The 19,318-nt window shown below is 41.8% G+C and overlaps 1 protein-coding gene across 1 annotated transcript in view; it reads left to right on the top strand.

The window, feature by feature from the left end:
* LOC139765462 (RNA-binding protein NOB1) overlaps nt 1-19,318 on the top strand; it is a 249,024-nt gene that overhangs the window by 95,100 nt on the left and 134,606 nt on the right. Inside the window, exon 5 of the mRNA XM_071692836.1 lies at nt 293-464. Within this exon, the coding sequence (XP_071548937.1) occupies nt 293-464 (172 nt within the window). The remainder of the gene's footprint in view (nt 1-292; nt 465-19,318) is intronic.

Below are 19,318 nucleotides of genomic sequence, written 5' to 3'. Positions count from 1 at the left end.
GCCAAAGATGACTTTTCAAATGCAGGAGGAGTCCAATAACACCATCATTGTGTGTAAAAACAAAAGATTTGTAGTTTCACTAGTTTAGTGTCCAGTAACTTTTGAGAAGTAGAATTATGTAGAGAACTAATATAAATGTGATCAAACTATATTTTCCATAATCCACACCTGTTGGATGTGACTACATAAGAATTTAGACAGCAGAATTCAGTATAGCAATCATGATATTGATGTAACATGCTTAAGTAAAAATTATATTTTGATCATCCCTGAATGGTGTACAAACTTACAGGAAGATGTGGAGTCTCCACAGACAGATGTAGTAGAACCTGAATCTGTGGACTTGGGAAACCTTTCTCTCTCAGAAAGGTTACAGGATGCAAATCATGATGAAAATGATGATAACAGTAAAGAGGAAATTGGTGGCATTGATCCTTTGGAAAAGGATGAGGAAAGTGATGAAGGTAAGAGTATTTGTATGTTTGTTAAGTACTAAGTAGTAAAATGAATATTGATAGAGATACATTTAGATTGGAAAGGTTATATAGAGTTACATTGAATGTCATGTGATTCAACATCATTCATTTATGAATGTTTTTTATCTCATTGTTTTGGGCATTTAAATGATTTTGACAGATTTTCAGTGTGAAATATGAAATTTTCTTTTAAACTGAACATTTGGCATGCTCAGCTATGGTGTCCCTCCTCTGGTGTTCCTTCCTGTGATGGCTAACCACTGCAAAAAATCTGTTTTATTAGAAGTACTTTTCATTTACTTTTTACTTTTAGTGAATGTATTTGTGTTTTTTACATATATTTTCTGAAAAAAAAAGTCATTTGAATGAGTTTCAGTACCTTGGTGTATTAAACATTCAAGAAATTAATAAAATGATGCATGAGAATACATGAGGTACTGGATATTAGTTGAATACCTAAGTTGTTTAATTGAATCAAAGTGAGATGTAACCAAATGGTAAATAGCAAGAGATTTTCTTTTACTTCCAAAGGGACATAGATAAGCAAGACATGTAGTTCCCAAGCACTGATTTCAGTGAAGCAGATTACAACAGCTTTTTTATATTGTCCTGTTTAAAACATCTGGTTTCTCATCACACCTTCTGTCTGTCTTATCTCTTTTAAAGACCCTTTTCAGCCCTAGCTATGTGGCATTTTACTTTAAACTTGAGTGGCACAAGCTTCACTTTACACTTTTTTTTTCCCACCAAGATGTGTAATTCACAAAATGTGTTATTGATAATAAGACCAGACAGGACTTTGAGGGTGTTATTTGCTCTTATGACCCCAGGGTGATAAGATTTCATTCACTTAGTAATGGAATCCAGTGTTATCACTGGAGTCTAGTTGCATGTGGTTTTGCTTCAGGTAAAAAGTCACCTATGGCAAGGTTGTATCATCATTAATGGATGAAAAGGATTGCACTCCTGCCAGGGAAAGTCTACTCCAGATCATTACTCTGCTGCTGGAAGTAGCATAGCATGATTTTGACCTTTTGCAGGAACCCTGACAAAGGGTCCTGGGATTGTATATGTATTTACATTCAACTGGTCTAATTAAATTGATTATGGGTCTCATGTGTGAGATTGCTTTACACAGGTTTTGAAGTATCATCTGTGTTTTACCATAATTCCTTAAATTTATTCTTAATCCTTTATTATGACCACAAGCTATTATGATTTTGGACTCTTCACTGTTTCCAGTTCACCATTCAATTTTTTGAATTTCCTTATCTCTCAGACATCTAGTCTCTTTGTAGACCCTATGTATGTTTTTCTCGGAAAGCAAAAATGGGTATGTTTGAAGGAATAGTGGTTCCAACAATGCTGTACGGTTGTGAGGCGTGGGCTATGGATAGAGTTGTCCGCAGGAGGATGGATGTGCTGGAAATGAGATGTTTGAGGACAATGTGTGGTGTGAGGTGGTTTGATCGAGTAAGTAACGTAAGGGTAAGAGAGATGTGTGGAAATAAAAAGAGCGTGGTTGAGAGAGCAGAAGAGGGTGTTTTGAAATGGTTTGGGCACATGGAGAGAATGAGTGAGGAAAGATTGACCAAGAGGATATATGTGTCGGAGGTGGAGGGAACGAGGAGAAGAGGGAGACCAAATTGGAGGTGAAAAGATGGAGTGAAAAAGATTTTGTGTGATCGGGGCCTGAACATGCAGGAGGGTGAAAGGAGGGCAAGGAATAGAGTGAATTGGAGCGATGTGGTATACAGGGGTTGACGTGCTGTCAGTGGATTGAATCAAGACATGTGAAGCGTCTGGGGTAAACCATGGAAAGCTGTGTAGGTATGTATATTTGCGTGTGTGGATGTGTGTATGTACATGTGTATGGGGGGGGGGGGGTTGGGCCATTTCTTTCGTCTGTTTCCTTGCGCTACCTCGCAAACGCGGGAGACAGCAACAAAGTATAAAAAAAAAAAAAAAAAAAAAAAAAAAAAAATGTCTGTTCTGTATATTTTAAGATCACTCACCATTTACAGATATATTATCTTTTATTCTTTTTTTTACACAGAAGTAGCATAAGCTTTAAGTAAAGATTTTTTTTTCATACTTGATGCTGTTTCCTGTGTTAGCAAGATAGTGCCAGGAACAGTTGAAGAAAGTCTGCAACTGCTCATATTCCTTCTCTAGCTATCATGTGTAATGCACTGAACCTGCAGCTTCCTTTTGAGAACCAGGCCCCACAAATCTTTCCATGGATTACACTGGATGCTTCACATGCCCTAGTTCTGTCAGTTGAAATCACATCAACCCCTGTATACCACATCATTCCATTTCACTTCATCTCATGTACACCTTTCACCCTCCTGCATGTTCAGACTCTGATCACTCAAAATCTTTCTCACTCCATCCATCCATCTCCTATTTGTTCTTCTGTTCTCCTTGTTTCTTTCACTTCTGACTCACATATCCTCTTTCTTAACCTTTCCTCACTAATTTTCTCCTCATGCCCAAACCATTTCAGCATACTCTCTTCAGCTCTCTCATCCACACTCTTTTTATTACATGTCTCCCTAGCCCTCTCATTTTAATCAAACCACCTCATACCAAGTAACGTCCTCAAACATTTCATTTCCTACACATTCACCCTCCTCTGCACAGTCTAATCTATAGACCATGCCTTGCATCTGTATGATAATGCTGGGACTGCTATACCTTCAAATATACCTATTTTTACCCTCCCAGATAGTGATATCTCTTTCCACACATTCTCCTGTGCTCCCAGAACCTTTGCCTCCTCATCAACCCCCAACCCAACCCCCCACACTATGACACCTTCAGCTTCCATGGTTCCATTCCTTGTCAAGTCTATTCCCAGGTATCTAAATGCTTTACTTCCTCCAATTTTTCCGTATTGAAACTCACACCAACTAACCTGTCCCTCACCTCTGCTAAATCTTGCTTTTACTTGCATTTACTCTAAACTTTCTCTCTTCAAACACCTTTTCAAAATAATCCACCAATTTCTGCAATGTCACACTTAAATCTGCCACCAGTGCTATATCATCAGCAAACAATGGCTCACTCACTTCCCAGGCCCTCTCAATCCATACAGACTGCATACTCACCACTCTCTCTAAGACTTTTGCATTAACCTCCCTCACCAGTCCATCCATAAGCAGAACTAAACAACCTTGGTGACATCACACACCCCTCCCACGGACCAACCTTCACCTGGAACCACTCACTCTTCTCTTCCTGCCCGTACACATGCTTTACACCCTTGATAAAACTTCTCACTGCTTCTAGCAACTTTCCTCCCACAGTGTATATTCTTAAGATTTCCCACAAGGCATCTTTATCATCTATCATTCCATCTCCCTCTTTTCACCACTTTTAGTTGACTTCCATAAGCTGATCAAACAACATGGTGACATCACACACCCCTTTATCAGACCTCTCTCCCACCTCTCTCCCTGTGCACACATATGTCTTACTCTTTTGTAAAGACTCGTAGCTGCTTTAAGTAACTTTCTTTCCATGCCATATATTATTTATGGATATAGATAAAGCTTTGCAGAAGATGAAAGCCGGCAAGGCAGCGGGTTTGGATGGTATTGCAGTGGAATTTGTTAAAAAAGGGGGTGACTGTATTGTTGACTGGTTGGTAAGGTTATGTAAAATAAAAAATAAGAAATAAGATAATTTTCTCTCCCTGTGGTCTATCCACAAGCATGAGATATATTTTTTGAAAATATACCAACTTGGATCATGTCCAGCCTCATTTTCAGTGAGGAGGTGGCAGACTACACTTGCCCTTTGCAAACTATCCTGTGGCATTCACAGCTAGAGCTCATCTTCTAGGCCTGTCTTTGGCCAATCTTCAAGTGCAACCAGGCTGACATCAATGACCCACACCTCTCACCAACCATTCAAAGCTTATACATTTCTTGGTGCTGGCTTTTATGCATTAGCATCCCTTTCTTTTGTTGCATCTGTTTTTGAGTTATTTTTATTTTGCATTCCTGAATGCCTGTATCTTGTAGATTTATAGTAGATTCTAGGGTATTTGTGATGTTTTTCAGTATTAGCATCCCCTGTACTCTGGGGGCAACCATGCAGTACGGTAGTGTTTGTGATTTGTGAATTGTCTTTAACCCATTATAGGCAGGTGACTTTTTTTATACACCAGTGTAAGGCGGCATATTTTAGGAATATTAGAGTATCAAGGAATAAGCCATTACATACATAAAATAGATAAGATAGGATGAAAAATGAAGGTAAGAGGTGTTACTTATGAGATGTGCATCATAGCTGGCTGTGGGAGGAGGGAAGGAGTGCTAGGCAGGGGAGAGTGTGACCTCTCTCAGTTAATACTGACATTGACCCCGGCTGGGAGAGCTTGGGTGACTGACGTTGACCCCGGCTGGGAGAGCTTGGGTGGCTGTTTATCGGCGTGTCCAAACAGAGAGCATAATAGTACATGTCAGAGATGCCACATCACCCAATTTCACCATACAACTACAACGCAAAAGGGCCCAATGTTACATGACGTTGCCCACCTACTACTGTGTAAGCATTAAATAACAGCTATTAGTGGCGCTGACCGTGGATGGGTGAGCTGTTTACATGAATGGGTAAACAGAGGTCAGGATAGTAGATGACAGTGATGCCACAGTGCCAAAATTCAAAAAACAATTGACACAAAATAGCCCAGTGTTGTATAATGTTGCCCAGCTTCTGCCATATGAACATTAGCTAACATCGCCTGTCTTTAATGGGTTAATGGCTGAAGGAGATGTAGGTGTTTAAGGTGTTCACTTAGTGGTTGTAACTTGAAGGTAAGTGGCCTTAGTGACCCTGTTATCAATGTTGCTATTGCCTACATGTCTTTTGTCAGTTTGTATTTGCCTAGTTGTAACGTTTGTGTTGTAGTGATGTATATACAGTATTAGACTTTGTTGATTAGCAGGTGCAAACTATAGTTTTAATTTATGGCGTGTAATGGTAATATTGGCAATAGTGAATGACCAGCAGTTGATATCATGCCATACGTCCCCCTTACCTCTGCTTTTTCTGTTTTCCTTTGAGAGTTAATTTCCTTTTTCCCCCTTTATATAGGTTTTCTTATTGTGATTTTTTTTTATTATTGTACTTGATTGCTGTTTCCCATGTCAGCAGGGTTTTTTTTTTTTTTTTTTTGTTTTATACTTTGTCGCTGTCTCCCGCGTTTGCGAGGTAGCGCAAGGAAACAGACGAAAGAAATGGCCCAACCCCCCCCCCCCATACACATGTACATACACACGTCCAGACACGCAAATATACATACCTACACAGCTTTCCATGGTTTACCCCAGACGCTTCACATGCCTTGCTTCAATCCACTGACAGCACGTCAACCCCTGTATACCACATGACTCCAATTCACTCTATTTCTTGCCCTCCTTTCACCCTCCTGCATGTTCAGGCCCCGATCACACAAAATCTTTTTCACTCCATCTTTCCACCTCCAATTTGGTCTCCCTCTTCTCCTCGTTCCCTCCACCTCCGACACATATATCCTCTTGGTCAATCTCTCCTCACTCATTCTCTCCATGTGCCCAAACCATTTCAAAACACCCTCTTCTGCTCTCTCGACCACGCTCTTTTTATTTCCACACATCTCTCTTACCCTTACGTTACTTACTCGATCAAACCACCTCACACCGCACATTGTCCTCAAACATCTCATTTCCAGCACATCCATCCTCCTGCGCACATCTCTATCCATAGCCCACGCCTCGCAACCATACAGCATTGTTGGAACCACTATTCCCTCAAACATACCCATTTTTGCTTTCCGAGATAATGTTCTCGACTTCCACACATTTTTCAAGGCTCCCAAAATTTTCGCCCCCTCCCCCACCCTATGATCCACTTCCGCTTCCATGGTTCCATCCGCTGACAGATCCACTCCCAGATATCTAAAACACTTCACTTCCTCCAGTTTTTCTCCATTCAAACTCACCTCCCAATTGACTTGACCCTCACCCCTACTGTACCTAATAACCTTGCTCTTATTCACATTTACTCTCAACTTTCTTCTTCCACACACTTTACCAAACTCAGTCACCAGCTTCTGCAGTTTCTCACATGAATCAGCCACCAGCGCTGTATCATCAGCGAACAACAATTGACTCACTTCCCAAGCTCTCTCATCCCCAACAGACTTCATACTTGCCCCTCTTTCCAGGACTCTTGCATTTACCTCCTTTACAACCCCATCCATAAACAAATTAAACAACCATGGAGACATCACACACCCCTGCCGCAAACCTACATTCACTGAGAACCAATCACTTTCCTCTCTTCCTACACGTACACATGCCTTACATCCTCGATAAAAACTTTTCACTGCTTCTAACAACTTGCCTCCCACACCATATATTCTTAATACCTTCCACAGAGCATCTCTATCAACTCTATCATATGCCTTCTCCAGATCCATAAATGCTACATACAAATCCATTTGCTTTTCTAAGTATTTCTCACATACATTCTTCAAAGCAAACACCTGATCCACACATCCTCTACCACTTCTGAAACCGCACTGCTCTTCCCCAATCTGATGCTCTGTACATGCCTTCACCCTCTCAATTAATACCCTCAGCAGGGTACCTCTAGGAAATAGACGAAGAATGTCCCATCTGCTCATATAGACACATATTTACATAAATGCCCATACATGCTCATATACATATTAACATATACATACATATACATATATACACATGTACATATTCATATGTGCTTGCCTTCATCCATTTCTGGCTCTACCCTGCCCCTCAAGAAACAGCATCGCTACCCCCAGCTTCAGCAAGGCAGCGCAAGGAAAACAGACAAAAAAGGCCACATTCTTTCACACTCAGTCTCTAGCTGTCACGTGTAGTGCTCCGAAACCACAGCTCCCTATCCACATCTAGGCTCCACAGACCTTTCCATGGTTTACCACAGATGTATCACATGCCCTGGTTCAGTCTATTGATAGTACATTGACCCAGGTATACTACATCATACCAGTTTACTCTATTCCTTTCACTCCTCTCATTCTCCTGTATGTTCAGGCTCTGATCACTGAAAATCTTTTTCACTCCATTCTTCCACCTCCAGTTTGGTTTCCTACACTTCCTTGTTCCCTCCACCTCTGACACATATCCTCTTTGTCAATCTTTTCTCACTCATTCCCTCCATATGTCCAAACCATTTCAACACACCCTTTTCTGCTCTTTCAACCACTCTCTTTTTATTTCCACACATCTCTCCTGCTCATTCATTACTTACTCAATCAAACCACCTCACACCGCATATTGTCCTGAAGCTTTACATTTCCAACACATCCACCCTCCATACAACCCTATCTATAGCCCATGCGTCGCAGCCATATGACATTGTTGGAACTATTATTCCTTCAAATATGCCGATTTTTGCTCTCTGAAATAACATTCTCTCCCAAACATTCTTCATCGCTTCCAGAACCTTCACCCCCTCCCCCACCCTGTGGCTCACTTCCATGGCTCTACTCGCTGCCAAGTCTACTCCCAGATATCTAAAACACTTCACTTCCTCCAGTATTTCTCCTTTCCAACTTACATCCCAGTTAACTTGTCCCTCAACCCAACTGAACCTTGCTCTTATTCACATTTACTTTCAATGTTCTCCTTTCACACTCTTCCAGACTCAGTTAACAACCTCTGCAGTGTCTCACTCAAATCAGCCACCAGAGCTGTATCATCGACGAAAAACAGCTGACTCACTTCCAAGGCCCTCTCATCCCCAACAGACTGCACACTCACCCCTGTCTCCAAAATTCTTTCATCTTCCTCCCTATCCACCCCATCCACAAACGAATTATACAACCATGGGGACATCACACACCCCTTCTGCAGACCAACCTTCACTGGGAACCAATCATTCTCCTCTCCTACTTGTACACATGCATGACATCCTTGGTAAAAACTTTTCACTGCATCTAGCAGCTTACCTCCCACACCATATACTCATAAGACCTTTCACAAAGCATCTCTTTCAACCCTGTCATATGGCTTCTCCAGATCCCTAAATGCTACATACAAATCCATCTGTTTTTCTAAGTATTTCTCACACACATTCTTCAAAGTAAACACCTGATCCACACATCCTCTACCACTTCTGAACCCACACTGCTCTTCCTCAATCTGATGCTTTGTACGTGCCTTCACCCTCTCAGTCAGTACCCTCCCATGTACTTTCCCGGGAATGCTCAACAAACTTATGCCTATGTACACTATGAACACTCACCTTTATCCCTTTGCCTTTGTACAGTGGCACTATGCATGCATTCCACCAATCCTCACGCACCTCACCATGGTCCCTGCATGCATTGAATATCCTTACCAACCCGTCAACAACACAGTCACCCCCTTTCTTAAATTCTATTGCCTCCATGCTGGATTTAATCTGCAAAGCTTTCACTACCTCTTCTCTTACCCAAACCATTCTCAATGACCTTCTCATTTTGCACACCACTTCGACCAAAACACCTGCCACTTTACCATCAAACACATTTAACAAACCTTCAAAAATACTCACTCCATCTTCTCGCTTCATCGCTGCCTGTTATTGCTTCCCCCCTTGTCCCCTTCACTGATGTTCCCATTTGTTCACTTGTCTTATGCACCTCCTTCCAAAACATCTTTTTACTCTCCCTAAAGTTTAATGATACTCTCTTACCCAAACTCTCATTTGCCCTCTTTTCTAACCCTTGCACCTTCCTCTTGACCTCTTGCTGCCCTCTTATATACATCTCCCGGTCATTTGCACTCCTTCCTTGCAAGTATCATCCAAACGCCTCTCTTTTCTGTTTCACTAACAACTTTACTTCTTCATCCTGCCCCTCGCTACCCTTTCTACTCTGCCCACCTCCCACCTTTCTCATGCCACATGCATCTTTTGCACATGCAATCACTGCTTCCCCAAATACATCCCATTCCTCTCCCACTCACCTCACGTCATTTGCTCTCACCTTCTGCCATTTAACACTCAATTTCTCCTGGTACTTCCTCACACAAATGTCCTTTCCAAGCTCACTTATTCTCACCACTCTGTTCTCCCCAACATCCAGCTGCCCCTTTTAGCACATTAACATCCAAAATTCTCTCTTTTACATAGCTATCAGTTTACAAGTAATCCAATAATGCCCTTTGACCATTTCTTCTTCTCACATATGTATACTTATGTATATCTCTCTTTTTAAATCAGGCATTCCCAATCACCAGTCTTTTCAGCTGGACATTCAGAAATCCTCACAGTTAAGGATTAGTGTTTTCCCCGTCTTTTCATATATATTACAGGGAGATGACAGTGATCTGGGGGCTTTGTTTACCTAATCTTGAGAAACGTTTTGAGAGGGTTATTTTATCGCTCCATATCCCCAGTTGGCTTTTACAGGAATACACTGCTAAGTTGATAGGTAAGGACATCTTAGAACCTCAATGAGGGCCAATTTACTTTTATTAAACTCCATTTCAACTTTAGAGGGAATCAAAAGAAAAGATTGAATTAGGATCTATTATTATTATTAATATCGCTGTTTCCCGTGTCATTGAGGTAGCATCAGGATACAGACGAAGAATGGCCCAATCACTCATATGCACATATTTATACATAAATGCCCATACACGCACATATACATACATATACATATCATTACATACATGCATGTGGAAAGGGAACTGTGGTTTCAGTGCATTATTACATGACAGCTAGACACTGAATGTGAACAAAAGTGGCCTTTGTTGTCTTTTCCTAGTGCTACCTTATGCACATTTTGGGGGGAGGGGTGGTTATTTTCATGTGTGGCGGGGTGGCGATGGGAATGAATAAAGGCAAACAGTATGAATTATGTGCATGTGTATATATGTATATGTCTGTGTGTATATGTATGTATATGTGAGATGTATAGGTATGTATATTTGCATGTGTGGATGTGTATGTATATACATATCTATGTGGGTGGGTTGGGCCATTCTTTCGTCTGTTTCCTTGCGCTACCTCACTAATGCGGGAGACATCGACAAAGCAAAATAAATAAAATGAATAATATATGTTATTGTTATTATAATTTTGCTTTGTCGCTGTCTCCCGCGTTTGCGAGGTAGCGCAAGGAAACAGGCGAAAGAAATGGCCCAACCCACCCCCATACACATGTATATACATACACGTCCACACACACAATTATACATACCTATACATCTCAATGTACACATATATATACACACACAGACATATACATATATACACATGTACATAATTCATACTGTCTGCCTTTATTTATTCCCATCGCCACCCCGCCACACATGGAATAACATCCCCCTCCCCCCTCATGTGTGTGAGGTAGCGCTAGGAAAAGACAACAAAGGCCCCATTTGTTCACACTCAGTCTCTAGCTGTCATGTAATAATGCCCGAAACCACAGCTCCCTTTCCACATCTAGGCCCCACAGAACTTTCCATGGTTTACCCCAGATGCTTCACATGCCCTGATTCAGTCCATTGACAGCACGTCGACCCCAGTATACCACATCGATCCAATTCACTCTATTCCTTGCCCGCCTTTCACCCTCCTGCATGTTCGGGCCCCGATCACTCAAAATCTTTTTCACTCCATCTTTCCACCTCCAATTTGGTTTCCCACTTCTCCTTGTTCCCTCCACCTCCGACACATATATCCTCTTGGTCAATTTTTCCTCACTCATTCTCTCCATGTGCCCAAACCATTTCAAAACACCCTCTTCTGCTCTCTCAACCACGCTCTTTTTATTTCCACACATCTCTCTTACCCTTACATTACTTACTCGATCGAACCACCTCACACCACATATTGTCTTCAAACATCTCATTTCCAGCACATCCACCCTCCTGCGCACAACTCTATCCATAGCGCACGCCTCGCAACCATACAACATTGTTGGAAATACTATTCCTTCAAACATGGCCATTTTTGCTTTCCGAGATAATGTTCTCGATTTCCACACATTCTTCAAGGCTCCCAGGATTTTAGCCCCCTCCCCCACCCTATGATTCACTTCCGCTTCCATGGTTCCATCCGCTGCCAGATCCATTCCCAGATATCTAAAACACTTTACTTCCTCCAGTTTTTCTCCAATCAATCTTACCTCCCAGTTGACTTGACCCTCAACCCTACTGTACCTAATAACCTTGCTCTTATTCACATTTACTCTTAACTTTCTTCTTTCACACACTTTACCAAACTCAGTCAATAGCTTCTGCAGTTTCTCACATGAATCAGCCACCAGCGCTGTATCATCAGCGAACAACAACTGACTCACTTCCCAAGCTCTCTCATCCACAACAGACTGCATTCTTGCCCCTCTTTCCAAAACTCTTGCATTCACCTCCCTAACAACCCCATCCATAAACAAATTAAACAACCATGGAGACATCACACACCCCTGCCGCAAACCTACATTCACTGAGAACCAATCACTTTCCTCTCTTCCTACATGTACACATGCCTTACATCCTCGATAAAAACTTTTCACTGCTTCTCACAACTTGCCTCCCACACCATATATTCTTGATACCTTCCACAGAGCATCTCTATCAACTCTATTATATGCCTTCTCCAGATCTATAAATGCTACATACAAATCCATTTGCTTTTCTAAGTATTTCTCATACATTCTTCAAAGCAAACACCTGATCCACACATCCTCTACCACTTCTGAATCCACACTGCTCTTCCCCAATCTGATGCTCTGTACATGCCTTCACCCTCTCAATCAATACCCTCCCATATAATTTACCAGGAATACTCAACAAACTTATACCTCTGTAATTTGAGCACTCACTCTTATCCCCTTTGCCTTTGGATTATGTGTTAATTGACAGGTGCGCGAAAGAGAGACTTTTGGATGTTAATGTGCTGAGAGGTGCAACTGGAGGGATGTCTGATCATAATCTTGTGGAGGCGAAGGTGAAGATTTGTATGGGTTTTCAGAAAAGAAGAGAGAAAGTTGGGGTGAAGAGGGTGGTGAGAGTAAGTGAGCTTGGGAAGGAGAGTTGTGTGAGGAAGTACCAGGAGAGACTGAGTACAGAATGGAAAAAGGTGAGAACAAAGGAGGTAAGAGAAGTGGGGGAGGAATGGGATGTATTTAGGGAAGCAGTGATGGCTTGCGCAAAAGATGCTTGTGGCATGAGAAGCGTGGGAGGTGGGTTGATTAGAAAGGGTAGTGAGTGGTGGGATGAAGAAGTAAGATTATTAGTGAAAGAGAAGAGAGAGGCATTTGGACGATTTTTGCAGGGAAAAAATGCAAATGTGTGGGAGATGTATAAAAGAAAGAGGCCAGAGGTCAAGAGAAAGGTGCAAGAGGTGAAAAAGAGGGCAAATGAGAGTTGGGGTGAGAGAGTATCATTAAATTTTAGGGAGAATAATAAGATGTTCTGGAAGGAGGTAAATAAAGTGCGTAAGACAAGGGAGCAAATGGGAACTTCAGTGAAGGGGGCTAATGGGGAGGTGATAACAAGTAGTGGTGATGTGAGAAGGAGATGAAGTGAGTATTTTGAAGGTTTGTTGAATGTGTTTGATGATAGAGTGGCAGATATATGGTGTTTTCGTACAGGTGGTGTGTAAAGTGAGAGGGTTGGGGAAAATGAATTGGTAAACAGAGAAGAGGTAGTAAAAGCTTTGCGGAAGATGAAAGCCGGCAAGGCAGCAGGTTTGGATGGTATTGCAGTGGAATTTATTAAAAAAAGGGGGTGACTGTATTGTTGACTAGTTGGTAAGGTTATTTGATGTATGTATGATTCATGGTGAGGTGCCTGAGGATTGGCGGAATGTATGCATAGTGCCATTGTACAAAGGCAAAATATATATGGAAATCCTCCCCTCTCGTTTTTTTTTTTTTCTTTTTTTTTAATTTTCCAAAAGAAGGAACAGAGAAGGGGGCCAGGTGAGGATATTCCCTCAAAGGCCCAGTCCTCTGTTCTTAATGCTACCTTGCTATCTCGGGAAATGGCGAATAGTGCGAAAGAAAAAAAAAGAAAAAAGATATATATATATATTTATATATTTATTTTATTTTGCTTTGTCGCTGTCTCCCACGTTTGCGAGGTAGTGCAAGGAAACAGACAAAAGAAATGGCCCAACCCACCCTCATACACATGTATATACATACACGTCCACACACGCAAATATACATACCTATACATCTCAATGTACACATATATATACACACACACACACATACATATATACCCATGCACACAATTTACACTGTCTGCCTTTATTCATTCCCATCGCCACCTCGCCACACATGGAATACCATCCCCCTCCCCCTCATGTGTGCGAGGTAGCGCTAGGAAAAGACAACAAAGGCCTCATTCGTTCACACTCAGTCTCTAGCTGTCATGCAATAATGCCCAAAACCACAGCTCCCTTTCCACATCCAGGCCCCACACAACTTTCCATGGTTTACCCCAGACGCTTCACATGCCCTGATTCAATCCACTGACAGCACGTCAACCCGGTATACCACATCGATCCAATTCACTCTATTCCTTGCCCGCCTTTCACCCTCCTGCATGTTCAGGCCCCGATCACACAAAATCTTTTTCGTTCCATCTTTCCACCTCCAATTTGGTCTCCCACTTCTCCTCGTTCCCTCCACCTCCGACACATATATCCTCTTGGTCAATCTTTCCTCACTCATTCTTTCAATGTGCCCAAACCATTTCAAAACACCCTCTTCTGCTCTCTCAACCACGCTCTTTTCATTTTCACATATCTCTCTTACCCTTACATTACTTACTCGATCAAACCACCTCACACCACACATTGCCTCAGATATCTCATTTCCAGCACATCCACCCTCCTGCGTACAACTCTATCCATAGCCCACGCCTCGCAACCATACAACATTGTTGGAACCACTATTCCTTCAAACATAGCCATTTTTGCTTTCCGAGATAATGTTCTCAACTTCCACACATTCTTCAAGGCTCCCAGGATTTTTGCCCCCTCCCCCACCCTATGATTCACTTCTGCTTCCATGGTTCCATCCGCTGCCAGATGGATTATTAGTGAAAGAGAAGAGAGAGGCATTTGGACGATTTTTGCAGGGAAAAAATGCAATTGAGTGGGAGATGTATAAAAGAAAGAGACAGGAGGTCAACAGAAAGGTGCAAGAGGTGAAAAAGAGGGCAAATGAGAGTTGGGGTGAGAGAGTATCATTAGATTTTAGGGAGAATAAAAAGATGTTCTGGAAGGAGGTAAATAAAGTGCATAAGACAAGGGAGCAAATGGGAACTTCAGTGAACGGCGCTAATGGGGAGGTGATAACAAGTAGTGGTGATGTGAGAAGGAGATGGAGTGAGTATTTTGAAGGTTTGTTGAATGTGTTTGATGATAGAGTGGCAGATATAGGGTGTTTTGGTCGAGGTGGTGTGCAAAGTGAGAGGGTTAGGGAAAATGATTTGGTAAACAGAGAAGAGGTAGTAAAAGCTTTGCGGAAGATGAAAGCCGGCAAGGCAGCAGGTTTGGATGGTATTGCACTGGAATCTATTAAAAAAGGGGTGACTGTATTGTTGACTGGTTGGTAAGGTTATTTAATGTATGTATGACTCATGGTGAGGTGCCTGAGGATTGGCGGAATGCGTGCATAGTGCCATTGTACAAAGGCAAAGGGGATAAGAGTGAGTGCTCAAATTACAGAGGTATAAGTTTGTTGAGTATTCCTGGTAAATTATATTGGAGGGTATTGATTGAGAGGGTGAAGGCATGTACAGAGCATCAGATTGGGGAAGAGCAGTGTGGTTTCAGAAGTGGTAGAGGATGTGTGGATCAGGTGTTTGCTTTGAAGAATGTATGTGAGAAATACTTAGAAAAGCAAATGTATTTGTATGTAGCATTTATGGACCTGGAGAAGGCATATGATAGAGTTGATAGAGATGCTCTGTGGAAGGTATTAAGAATATATGGTGTGGGAGGCAGGTTGTTAGAAGCAGTGAAAAGTTTTTATCGAGGATGTAAGGCATGTGTACGTGTAGGAAGAGAGGAAAGTGATTGGTTCTCAGTGAATGTAGGTTTGTGGCAGGGGCGTGTGATGTCTCCATGGTTGTTTAATTTGTTTATGGATGGGGTTGTTAGGGAGGTGAATGCAAGAGTTTTGGAAAGAGGGGCAAGTATGAAGTCTGTTGTGGATGAGAGAGCTTGGGAAGTGAGTCAGTTGTTGTTCGCTGATGATACAGCGCTGGTGGCTGATTCATGTGAGAAACTGGAGAAGCTGGTGACTGAGTTTGGTAAAGTGTGTGAAAGAAGAAAGTTTAGAGTAAATGTGAATAAAAGCAAGGTTATTAGGTACAGTAGGGATGAGGGTCAAGTATATTGGGAGGTAAGTTTGAATGGAGAAAAACTGGAGGAAGTAAAGTGTTTTAGATATCTGGGAGTGATATATATATATATATATATATATATATATATATATATATATATATATATATATATATATATATATATATATATTTTATTTTTTTTTTTATTATACTTTGTCGCTGTCTCCCGCGTTTGTGAGGTAGCGCAAGGAAACAGACGAAAGAAATGGCCCAACCCACCCCCATACACATGTATATACTTACGTCCACACACGCAAATATACACACCTACACAGCTTTCCATGGTTTACCCCAGACGCTTCACATGCCTTGATTCAATCCACTGACAGCACGTCAACCCCGGTATACCACATCACTCCAATTCACTCTATTCCTTGCCCTCCTTTCACCCTCCTGCATGTTCAGGCCCCGATCACACAAAATCTTTTTCATTCCATCTTTCCACCTCCAATTTGGTCTCCCTCTTCTCCTTGTTCCCTCCACCTCCGACACATATATCCTCTTGGTCAATCTTTCCTCACTCATTCTCTCCATGTGCCCAAACCACTTCAAAACACCCTCTTCTGCTCTCTCAACCACGCTCTTTTTATTTCCACACATCTCTCTTACCCTTACGTTACTCACTCGATCAAACCACCTCACACCACACATTGTCCTCAAACATCTCATTTCCAGCACATCCACCCTCCTGCGCACAACTCTATCCATAGCCCACGCCTCGCAACCATACAACATTGTTGGAACCACTATTCCTTCAAACATACCCATTTTTGCTTTCCGAGATAATATTCTCGACTTCCACACATTCTTCAAGGCCCCCAGAATTTTCGCCCCCTCCCCCACCCTATGATTCACTTCCGCTTCCATGGTTCCATCCGCTGCCAGATCCACTCCCAGATATCTAAAACACTTCACTTCCTCCAGTTTTTCTCCATTCAAACTCACCTCCCAATTGACTTGACCCTCAACCCTACTGTACCTAATAACCTTGCTCTTATTCACATTTACTCTTAACTTTCTTCTTGCACACACTTTACCAAACTCAGTCACCAGCTTCTGCAGTTTCTCACATGAATCAGCCACCAGCGCTGTATCATCAGCAAACAACAACTGACTCACTTCCCAAGCTCTCTCATCCCCAACAGACTTCATACTTGCCCCTCTTTCCAAAACTCTTGCATTTACCTCCCCAACAACCCCATCCATAAACAAATTAAACAACCATGGAGACATCACACACCCCTGCCGCAAACCTACATTCACTGAGAACCAATAACTTTCCTCTCTTCCTACACGTACACATGCCTTACATCCTCGATAAAAACTTTTCACTGCTTCTAACAACTTTCCTCCCACACCATATATTCTTAATACCTTCCACAGAGCATCTCTATCAACTCTATCATATGCCTTCTCCAGATCCATAAATGCTACATATATATATATATATATATAAATATATATATATATATATATATATATATATATATATATATATATATATATATATATATATATATATATCATATGCCTTCTCCAGATCCATAAATGCTACATACAAATCCATTTGCTTTTCTAAGTATTTCTCACATACATTCTTCAAAGCAAACACCTGATCCACACATCCTCTACCACTTCTGAAACCACACTGCTCTTCCCCAATCTGATGCTCTGTACATACCTTCACCCTCTCAATCAATACCCTCCCATATAATTTACCAGGAATACTCAACAAACTTATACCTCTGTAATTTGAGCACTCACTCTTATCCCCTTTGCCTTTGTACAATGGCACTATGCACGCATTCCGCCAATCCTCAGGCACCTCACCATGAGTCATACATACATTAAATAACCTTACCAACCAGTCAACAATACAGTCACCCCCTTTTTTAATAAATTCCACTGCAATACCATCCAAACCTGCTGCCTTGCCGGCTTTCATCTTCCGCAAAGCTTTTACTACCTCTTCTCTGTTTACCAAATCATTTTCCCTAACCCTCTCACTTTGCACACCACCTCGACCCAAACACCCTATATCTGCCACTCTGTCATCAGACACATTTAACAAACCTTCAAAATACTCATTCCATCTCCTTCTCACATCACCACTACTTGTTATCACCTCCCCATTTACGCTCTTCACTGAAGTTCCCATTTGCTCCCTTGTCTTACGCACCCTATTTACCTCCTTCCAGAACATCTTTTTATTCTCCCTAAAATTTACTGATAGTCTCTCACCCCAACTCTCATTTGCCCTTTTTTTCACCTCTTGCACCTTTCTCTTGACCTCCTGTCTCTTTCTTTTATACTTCTCCCACTCAATTGCATTTTTTCCCTGCAAAAATCGTCCAAATGCCTCTCTCTTCTCTTTCACTAATACTCTTACTTCTTCATCCCACCACTCACTACCCTTTCTAAACAGCCCACCTCCCACTCTTCTCATGCCACAAGCATCTTTTGCGCAATCCATCACTGATTCCCTAAATACATCCCATTCCTCCCCCACTCCCCTTACTTCCATTGTTCTCACCTTTTTCCATTCTGTACACAGTCTCTCCTGATACTTCCTCACACAGGTCTCCTTCCCAAGCTCACTTACTCTCACCACCTTCTTCACCCCAACATTCACTCTTCTTTTCTGAAAACCCATACTAATCTTCACCTTAGCCTCCACAAGATAATGATCAGACATCCCTCCAGTTGCACCTCTCAGCACATTGACATCCAAAAGTCTCTCTTTCGCATGCCTGTCAATTAACACGTAATCCAATAACGCTCTCTGGCCATCTCTCCTACTTACATAAGTATACTTATGTATATCTCGCTTTTTAAACCAGGTATTCCCAATCATCAGTCCTTTTTCAGCACATAAATCTACAAGCTCCTCACCATTTCCATTTACAACACTGAACACCCCATGCATACCAATTATTCCCTCAACTGCCACATTACTCACCTTTGCATTCAAATCACCCATCACTATAACCCGGTCTCGTGCATCAAAACCGCTAACACACTCATTTAGCTGCTCCCAAAACACTTGCCTCTCATGATCTTTCTTCTCATGCTCTGTGGAAGGTATTAAGAATATATGGTGTGGGAGGCAAGTTGTTAGAAGCAGTGAAAAGTTTTTATCGAGGATGTAAGGCATGTGTACGTGTAGGAAGAGAGGAAAGTGATTGGTTCTCAGTGAATGTAGGTTTGCGGCAGGGGTGTGTGATGTCTCCATGGTTGTTTAATTTGTTTATGGATGGGGTTGTTACGGAGGTAAATGCAAGAGTCTTGGAAAGAGGGGCAAGTATGAAGTCTGTTGGGGATGAGAGAGCTTGGGAAGTGAGTCAGTTGTTGTTCGCTGATGATACAGCGCTGGTGGCGGATTCATGTGAGAAACTGCAGAAGCTGGTGACGGAGTTTGGTAAAGTGTGT

Source organism: Panulirus ornatus, chromosome 55, assembly GCF_036320965.1.
Source record: "Panulirus ornatus isolate Po-2019 chromosome 55, ASM3632096v1, whole genome shotgun sequence".
Classification (NCBI taxonomy): domain Eukaryota; kingdom Metazoa; phylum Arthropoda; class Malacostraca; order Decapoda; family Palinuridae; genus Panulirus; species Panulirus ornatus.
Note: the sequence above shows the minus strand (reverse complement) of the source record. Positions and strands in the feature narration are given on the sequence as shown.